The sequence below is a fragment of the Rutidosis leptorrhynchoides genome, chromosome 2 (assembly GCF_046630445.1).
Source record: "Rutidosis leptorrhynchoides isolate AG116_Rl617_1_P2 chromosome 2, CSIRO_AGI_Rlap_v1, whole genome shotgun sequence".
In the NCBI taxonomy this organism is placed as follows: Eukaryota; Viridiplantae; Streptophyta; class Magnoliopsida; order Asterales; family Asteraceae; genus Rutidosis; species Rutidosis leptorrhynchoides.
The window spans coordinates 425,093,354-425,103,649 of NC_092334.1; the positions used below are offsets into that span (position 1 = coordinate 425,093,354).

Genomic DNA, 10,296 nt, shown 5'->3' on the forward strand with positions numbered 1-10,296 from the left:
TGCTGTCGGGAGCAGTTTCGCGATAGCGAGATTGGTGAGGCATAGGAGTCGTGTCTGACGGGGGAGAAAATTCTAGAAACCACGTTTTCTTGCTTCAAAAGTTATTTCCTTGTATTGTTTTGTCTATTTAAGCATTCTATTGTAACTCATACATGTATCCACGAAAATTATCAATAAAAGAATTCTCTTTGATGGCCGAGGATTAAAGTAATCATTCGTGATTACATATAACCTCGTTAAATTCTCTTGTCTTTATCGTTTTGCTAGTTTCTTCGTATACATCAACTATTTTCGTTTCTTGTTAGGGCTCTCGTGTTCTATTCCTAACAAGTGGTATCAAAGCATCGGTTCGGTTTCACGGGACCAATAGCGGAAAAGAGTAATGTGAAGATTGATAAGTTTGATTGGAATGATTTTAGCTTTTGGATGATGCAAATTGAAGATGTGCTCTATCAAAAGAAGCTTTACTAACCGTTGAAGGGTGTTAAACCGGAAGAGATTATTCAAGGCGAGTGGGAGTTGTTGGATAGGCAAGCCCTAGGAGTTGTTCGACATTCCCTGGCTAAGAACATTGCTTACAACATCGTGGGTGAAACCACAAAAGCGGGATTGCTTGCGGCTTTATCTAACATGTATGAAAAGCCATCCGCTTTGAACAAAGTTTTCTTGATTCGGCAATTGGTGAATGCTAGGATGATGTAGGGTTCCTCTGCGGCGGATCATGTTAACGAATTTAATTCGATTTTAACTCGTTTGAAATCGGTGAATATTGGATTCGATGATGAGCATGAGGCGTTGTTTTTGCTATCTTCATTACCCGATAGTTGGGCCGGTACGGTTACAGCGGTTAGTGATTCATCCGGAACTACTAAGTTAACCTTTGAAGGAATCCGGGATTTGATTCTCACCGAAGGCATTCGTAGAAAAGATTTGAATGGAAGTTCGGGTTCGGTTCTAAGTGTTAGTCGGGGAAGAACTAGGTCAAGAAGTCCATCAAGGAGCAAGAACGTGGTGTGTTGGAATTGTCAACAAGTTGGTCACTTTAAGTCAAAGTGCCCCAGTCATAAATCGGGTGGAAGCGTATCGACTATGGTGATCGAAGATGTGTTGATGTGTCAAAAAGATGTTCTTGACGAATCTTGGGTTTTAGATTCGGGTGCCTCGTATCATGTTTCCCCATACATGAACGAGATGGTGAACTTCAAGGAATACTCCGGTAAGGTTCGAGCTGCGAATGAGAGTACACTTGATATTGCGGGTATTGGTGATCTCGTGGTTAGACACTTGAATTATGCTTGGATCCTGAGGAATGTGCGGTTCGTTCCAAAGCTCAAGAGTCGGTTAATTTTGGTTTGGCAATTGGATGACGATAATTGTCCTGTCCTATTTGGAGATCATAAGTGGGTAGTGTTTATGGGAGATTATGTGGTTGCTCGCGGGTTTAAAAGGGGAACCATAATGTATATGGTTGAAGTTCCTAAGGACGAATGACTAGGTGATTTTGTGGATGTCAAAAGTCCTAGCATACTAATGCTTTTCGGTATTGTTGAGGGATCTTGTTTGAGTGGGAGCTCAAAGGAAGTCGAAGCTAGTGAAAATTCGGGTCGAATTGGGTACACTAGAGCTTTCGGTACTTCGGGTAGATCTTCTCCAATGACAATTTTGTTGTGGTCGACCGAGGAAGGTGAACAAGAGGTTTCCTTAAGAGTCATGGTTGATGATACATCCGTACAATGGGAGTTGGTTTGGGATGGAAAATCGGGTTTGTTAAAAGACGTGCGCACGTATGTGGTCGGTGTTTCAATGGTGAAAGCAAAGGTGTTAAAGTGGACGATTAAGTATGCGAAAGTGCTCTCGTGCAAGGTCTTAATCGCTAATGTCCATGTGTTCGTTCTACTAGCGGGTTTATTCTTTATTGAAAAGTTAAATCGGGTGGATGATATTGTGTACGGGTGAATCGCTTGGGCGATGGGGTTAATTGGGTCGGGTCGCACTCAAACGACCTGTTATCTCCGAAACTAAGGAGGTAGGTGCCATAGACAAAGAGAAGTTCTTGTTTCCCAAGCTAGTAACAAAAGGATCAAATTGTAGCTCAACGGTATTTTTTGGTGTCGAAAGACTTCACTTGCTCGAAGGTTATCGGGTGAAGTGCGGCGTGATTCGGGTTCAATTTTCCTGCGGTATCAAAAGGAGGTATAATTAGCGGGTCAATGTGGTATAATGATGTTGATGTTGATGATGTTAGGTTAAGATAGATGTTGTTTAACGTCTCTTCGAGTGGGAGATTGTTAGGAGTGCGAAGCGAGTTAAACAAGAGTCAAAAGTCGGAAAAATAGCCGCACCAGGGTCGAGATCGCGAGTCCAAATCTTGCGACTGGAATTTGCTGTAAGGAGCAGTTTCGCGATTGCGAGATTGGTGAGGCATAGAGCCTCGCGATCGTGAGTCGTGTCTAACGGGGAGAAAATTCTAGAAACCGCGTTTCCTTGTTCTCAAAGCTATTTCCTTGTATTGTTTTGCCTATTACGAAAAGTATTTAATGAAGAGAATCGTGGCCAAACAGAAAATATCGATTGATGAATTGTATTACTCGTACGTAACACACAAAAGCCTACGGCTTCTTTTTATTACTTCACGTAAAATAATAATAATAAAATAAACTGAGTTCTCCACTCGTACAACCATAATATAAATACTAGAAGATGCTAAACACTAGAAAACTTAAATGTAGATAAACATTAAAATAACTAATTTTGGATAAACATTAAAAATAACTAATATGAATGTAGATAAGAATTCTGGTTTGCTAGCTATCTTCACTTGACATCACGTGGCTTTAGCCCACTCCTATTCGCGGGAGTTGCGACCCAAATAATAACAAATATTCAGCCTGCTTTGTTAATGGATTAGGTACCATCCACACATAATCCTGCATCAGTATCAATAAAAGAATTTTCTTTGGTGATCGAGGATTAAAGTAATCATTTGTGATTACATATAACCTCGTTAAATTCTCTTGACTTTATCGTTTTTGTTAGTTTCTTCGTATACATCAACTATTTTCGTTTATTGTAAGTGGGTTTGATAACCTAGGTTATCAAGTCTTGTCAGGGCTCACGTGTTTTATTCCTAACACCATTAATATAACTTTGCAGATTCTAGTCTAGTACGATACCTCTATGATTAATCGCATCCACAATCAGCGGTAGCAGTGCGCTTGGCAATGAACTTTAATGGACATTGTTGCGCAAATGATTAAGTTGTTGAGGTCAGTTTCTACTTTCTGTAACTTGATACTAAAAGGTAATGTGTTTAATAGATGATGCTTGATTAGCTACAAACGAACATGGTTCAACATCGATTGCAGGAAGTTAAATCAACAGTAAGAAACAAGAAACAAAGTCAGATCGAATGCGAGATTGTTACTCAAAAATTTGCAAATGTTATAAATAATGCTCTTTCATGAAAATCTCTCTTCAGAAAAAGAAAGAAAGAAAGAATACAACATGAAGAAAAAAATGGTAACATCTAAACAATCCCAATAAGACTACAGTTTCTGAGAATCCTAATTTACCTCTCAATTTTAGACACAATCAAGAAGATATGGGTGTGTTGAATTCACGTACCGTTCCCATAACGGTTTGTACTTTTCAATACCAAACTTTAGCCATGGCTTCAGGTTCCCATTAAAGTGAACCACAGCTGCATTTGCTATGAGCCTATTATCAACGTTAAGATCATAACCCAACCCTAAAACGTGCCATCTTCGGTCAAGTGGCTCAGTCTGTCCGTAAAAAGCCAATAGACCAGGTGGCAGAGTCCCTAACTTCCATAAGCTTCCATCTTCGTTCTGTTCTAGCCAATAATGGTAAATGGCGGTCACATTAGACTTCCTCCATACTTCAAGATCGAAAACATTCAACCCAAAAGCCCACCCGCACGCCTGTGGGTCAAACCGGGAGCTAATAACCGGATTTGTAAAGTTCAAATATTTGTAAAACCGATGAAAAGCTTCAAGACACGTTTCAACAGCTCCGTTTACATTTCCATGAAGATCTAATGAAAAAAGAGGAATCAAATCTTTCTGAACGATGACATCATCATCAAGAAAGACCACTTTTTCTAGGTGAGGGTAGATTTCGGGAATGTAGAATCGAAGGTGGTTCAATAAAGATACGTACTTTGGGTTCCCAAACTTCGGCTCGTTATTTAAATCTCGAGACCCTTCAAAGTAGTATTCTTGCAACGCGGGTTCTGTTAATTTTCTAACAACGGGTGAGTATGAAGCATTTAACCAACTGAAGTCTTCGACTTTTTGAATTTCAATCGTAGACCCTTTGAAGTCGTTACTAATAAACCAAGCTTGCATAGCTCCATAGTTAGGTTCGTTTGTAACTATGTGAAAAACGAGCTGTTTCGGTTGGTCAACGTTGGAGACTGTAGAGTTGACCACAGCTGAAACCGCAAATAAATTATCCGAAAATAAGCAGAAATGAAAAAGCTTATTGTCTACTAATTTTGGCGAATTCTTGATTTCGTTTGCTACCTCTTGTAATCTGTTTATCGTTAGCCAATCAGCTAACAGTTTAACATTGACACAATGAAGATTCTTAGGAACTGCTTCAGCTGCTAACTGTCCAAAAAAGGTACTTTGAACGGTGGCTGCGTTTGCACGTTCTTCAAGAGCTTGAATGTGAGATTTCATGGTCATGATGGTTGTTGCGATGTCGTAATGTGCATCTTGTGCTTTAAATATGAGAGTTGATAGGCTTTTGATAAGTGGTTCTGCTTCATTTTGCGTCATCGGGTTATCTCTCATGGCGGCTTTTGAAAGCAGAAACTGGCAGCTTCGTATTTTCGAAGTCAATTCGTAAGCAAGATGATGGTTGTTGTGCTCTTTTGCAATGACTATATACGCTTTTGCAAGTGTCATTTGAACAAGTAGTTGTCTGGCATATGAATTTGTGTTTGTTATCTCGTTCGTTTGATTTTGGTTCTTATGAGTAAACTGTAGTCGTCCACCGTTTCTATCCTGAAAAAGGTTCAATTGTCACATAAATAGTTGCTTCAAAAATAAATTTCAACTTTTCTAAGAAATAAAGTGATAGGATTAAATAATCAGATGTAACAAGATGTATGATGTTACTGAGTTGTGACAATTAGATAATCAGTTAATCAGCTTTTTGATAGTTCGGTAAATTCTGATTATTGAAGGACTTATATTAGATGCAGTGGCGGAAACAAACATTTTTTTCACCGGTGATGAATTTTTTTTAATATCGTAGCAACCTTTTTTGGCAAATTATGAAGGTTTTTGGGCAAAATATTGAGGCTTTGGGGACAAATTATAGTGACTTTTGGGGAAAAAAATCCACTCGAGGCAAAAATCGAAAAATCCAAAATTTTTGCACTAAAAAGTACGAATCCACTTGGGACAGGTGCCCCTGCCCCTACATATTTCGCCCCTGATTAGATGTATTCTAACCCCAAAATAATCATAAATCCATTTGGTTTATCAGTTTCAGCAATCTAAACGCTAATAATCGTTAATCTACCACTTTGAAAACAAAACGTAACGAAACAGCTCTTAAAGGATTACCAGTTGCATAAAACAAAGGGCAAATTATACTAAAATGTATCAATCTATAAACATTACTATTGCCTATAGTATACTTCAGAAATTGTACCTTTTGATTAAACAAACTTTTATAACATATATTAAAGCAATTTTTTTTTTCCTACTAACATTAAGATGCAACTAACTTGCATCATATTGTACACTATATCAAAAAGTAAAGTTAAATTTATTTAACTTAATACCTCACATGTTAATATTCAATTACAATAAATACATGATTATAAACTAAGTACACTTGAGTACATTGGAGTACACTTTGTCCCAAAACTAAAGATGTACAAATAATGTTATAATGTTTATGATAATGATAATCATAAAAGTTGACTACCTGTATGGGTTGTTTCACCTGATCTTTATATTCTTGATTTTGTTGAATTACTAAGAATATAAATCCAGCAATACAGCATAAACCAAGAACAACCCAGATCCAAACTGAAAATCTCCGCCGTCCCGGCCGCCGGTATTCCGCCGCCCGCCGGCGCATATCTATATCAATTTACGCGATCAAATAGTAGCATGTGAAACAAATCAAATCACTCGGTGATTGGATAATCCAATGATGATTATATATCAAAAGCTCCGAGATTTAGCAACCCATTTGGCTGAATTTTAGAGAATCAGTGTCGGTTTGGGTTATGGAGTTCAGTTTGAGTATGATTTGATTGAGGATTTAACTAATTTGTTGATAGTGGGGCAAGTTTGTGGAAATTGGGGGGCAAACAAAAGAAAAGCACATGTAATGGTTTATTGATGAATTGAATTGAATGAAAAACAGATCCAAGAGTGACACTAATGAAGCCGAAAGTCGCATGGTAGTATGATGTTTAATAGACCTCGCTACGTGTTAGACCACTCGTATAGTGAGTTAACCGTCCGTTACCCGCTCATTATCCGTCCGTTACCCGCTCATTACCCGTCATTACCCGTAATGAACCATAGACACGAGCTAGTTACCCGCTTTAGTTACCCGCTTCCACCATAGATTTAACGGAAGTATGAAGGTTGGTTATAGTAATTGTGGGTCCCAATAGCTTTTTATTGTTTGAACTTGATGCTTTATTGCTTGTACATTGTATATTAAGAGGAGTATTTTTTTAGCCATTATAGGGAGTGTTTAGTTATGGGTTAGTTATAGAATATTGGTGTTGATGTGGCGCTGATGTGGAAGGTTAAGAGGATGAATAGTTTAGTTACGATATGGAGTGGCCTTATAAGACCAAGTTACACGTTCATTACCGGTCATAACCCGTAGTTACCTGTAATGAACCATAGGCACGACTTAGTTACCCGCATTAGTTAACCGCACTCACCATGGATTTAATGGAAGAGTTGTTGGTGATTTTAGTGTTATCAACAATCATTTTAGTTAATTGGGATTTACTAGAAAGCAAAGGCTTATCGAATTAAGCTTAATGACGAGTTTGGAGAGTGCGGAGTGCACGCTCGTTTGAGTTAATTCAATAAGGTCTTGGAAATTACATCTTTTGATGAAAGGTAACCATGAATGGTTACATCATTTCATGAAGAGTGATGTCATTTCCTAAATGATGTGAACGAAAGGTTGCGTCATTTCGTTGAAGGGTTACATCATTTGGTTGAAAAGTTGCGTACTTTCACTCGCACCTTTTCACTTCCTATAAATATAGGAATATGTTTTTGCTTTCGTTTTAACAAACAGAAAACACACACATATTCTCTAACAATTTGATCAGTGATTTCATTGCCAAAAACACTGATTGCGTTCTTGTCTTATCCCTGTAAAGATTTCGTGCAACCGAGGCAATCGTAGGGTCGAAATACTTTATAGAGAAAGTGAATACACGATTCAAGAACGAATCCGGCAGTCAATTTCATACCCATTTTATAACAAATCTATAAAGTATTTTGTTGATGAACATGGATTTGAATGTGTGGAAACTGTTATGAGATTTGATATGAATTCTCATGGTGATAAGGATAAAGACTCGTGTTTCTGGACATGCATGACGTACGGTTGCCTATGGATGGTTTGGAAGATGTTACACCCCATTGATTAATTATGACGGTGGACAAGCATATGTAAAGAAATTAACGTTGAATGTCAATTTCTGGAAATTGATGATATTGTCGGTTGATTAAGAGAGCAATTTTCTTTGTGGAAGATTTCTAAGACTTGGTATTTTGGAATAATTCATTGGACACGCATTTTTACGTCATGTGTTCTTTTCATCGACTGGATCAACGAGCCCGTCCAGACTCAAGTCTGTAAGTTTTCATTTACATTTACATTTACATTATTATCTAAAACTCAAGTCGGTGGGAGAATCTATTAATCATATTTTAGTGTAGGGTGTTTTTGTCATCCACGTGCACCCTTTCTATTTACTCAAGGAAGTGGATGGATTTAATTGAGTGGATAATGACCATATAGATATACAACTGATGAATTAAATAATTTTAATTGACATCGGTGGAGATATCGTTTGATCCACTCATGTATTTTATTTCCATCAAGTAAATTGGTTCATTAACTTGGATATTCTATTGAACATGCATGATATATTCCAAAAGGTTTTAAGTTAACGAGGATTCTGAAAAGTTTTAATATGGTAACCGAAGTTGTTTACACGTCGGTTATGTTACGTAACTGTCAGTGATATTATGGTTTTGTCAGAATACTCATAAAACTCATTCGGGTGCACGTCATTCATAATTAGTGGAGTACTAATTATGTGGTTTTAACCAACTTATATATTTACATTTAACGATGGTTTTAAAAACCATGGAAAATGACGGGAAATCATTGATTGGTAACGATCACGACCGTAAATTGGTAGTTCCGGTGCCAGAGAAACAGTTGTTTCGTCGGTAACTTATGGGAATATTGAAGATAAAATATAATGATGATTAAATTAATAATTTGTTATATAAAACCATAGTTACTCATAATTCATATGGTGGTTGTATACCGTTAATGATGATTAATAAAGTTATTAATAGAAATAGAAATATCGATAATTATATTATTAATATTTTCTATTTGAAATAGTAAGATCTCTGATTATATCATTGTTAATCATCATAGATATCTTTATTTGCAATAAGATGGTTGAACATTATCGATTAATAATTTTTGGGTAATGGTGTCTGCAAATAGAGATAGTTGTATACTGTCTTTGTTAATTACAATGATGCAATTGGTGAAACATGTAATGTGTAACTGACACTTACATGATCAAATAATATTGCATCAACACCATTTAAATTGTATTATAGTATTACTTGTGAAAAAGGTTAACAATCACGATTTTCCTCGGATGGCACCGTAGTGTTATCAAAACATTGATCTACAACAAATATTTATATGTTGGTAATCAGAATGGTTTGATTGGTAACAATTGTAAAACCATTTAACGAATGATGATAATTGGTTAAAAGTCACAAAACAATCTTATATGATTGTGAGGTGATTGTTTTGTTGCCAAATGAATTACTATGAAATTTTATTCATCGGTGAGATATGTCCACAAAGGATTTGATAATCTATTAAAATGATACAACTTAGTGAAACGAATATATTTTGATATGGGATGAGGATTAGATATTGCTTAATTATTTCTAAGTACCGATTTGCTTTGAAAATTGGTGGTATGATGTATGTGATTACATCAAGTAACCAATATAGCATGATGTTAGATAGATTAAGCATAGTCTAGAGGAATACATTTTGATGGGGCTTAAGTACTTTAGTACTTGTACAAGTCATCCATATATTATAATTTAACTCACAATGTGAATTCTTGAAGCATATTAAATTATATTGTGTTTACTATTGATCAAGAGGATTATACATCTACAAGTTATTGGATTTTAACACTTGGTATAGATGAGGTATCTTGGATCAAAAGGTTGTTATTTAGATTATTGACATTATAAACTACTTGTCATTACTTCTTGATTCTATAAGTAAATTTGACTAAGGTGTGTTTATATTGTAATCTTACTATCAAATGTAATAGGTAATAATTGTGTGCATAATGATAATGTGGATACATTATCAAGGGTGTACAAATTATAAGTTTACATTGGTGACTTGTGAAAAGTGGACATGTAAATGACTGATCAATCATTTAACTTTGAGTACACGCGTGTTTCTTATGGTAAATAAGAATTTGATAAATCCTTGGATAAAAGGATTGTAAAGGGAAATTGATTGAAGTCCTAATGAATAAGATTAAAGTTCATGGTGATCCCTAGTGATGGAATATCTTGTGACTAAGGCATGTATTTGAACAAGTGAAAGTCTAGACACTTATGCCTTAGACAACTAGTGTTTCATGAGTTGATCACGAATGGTGTGATATATGTGGATTTTGTTGGGTCACAACAAAATTTCAAATCACATGATAAAAGAATTAGCCTAAGACTTAAGTGCGCACAAGTTGGCTAATGATGTGGGATTGAAGTCCAACCAGATCTTCCAAAGTGAGACGCCCAATTCCCTTCTAGTACAACGCTAGGAGCTGAATTCAATGAGGTAAGCTTACTTTCTGAAGATTGAAACACATAAATATTCTGATCCCAAAGTATGTGTTTAAACCCGTAAGTGGAGTTAGGTTGAAGGTTTAACTTCTTAATAGCTCTTTTGAAAAATTACATATGCGGGTGCAAGACTAAAAGA

The 10,296-nt window shown here is 36.3% G+C and overlaps 1 protein-coding gene across 1 annotated transcript; it reads right to left on the bottom strand.

The window, feature by feature from the left end:
- Positions 1–3,448: 3,448 nt before the first annotated feature.
- On the bottom strand, positions 3,449–6,368 carry LOC139894492 (hexosyltransferase GAUT11-like). Its single transcript, XM_071877819.1, has 2 exons — positions 5,983–6,368; positions 3,449–5,030 (listed from the first exon to the last, which is right to left on the bottom strand). Exons 1-2 carry the CDS (start codon positions 6,118–6,120, stop codon positions 3,582–3,584), a joined length of 1,587 nt encoding a protein of 528 aa, XP_071733920.1. The 5' UTR covers positions 6,121–6,368; the 3' UTR covers positions 3,449–3,581.
- Between the last annotated feature and the right edge of the window lie 3,928 nt (positions 6,369–10,296).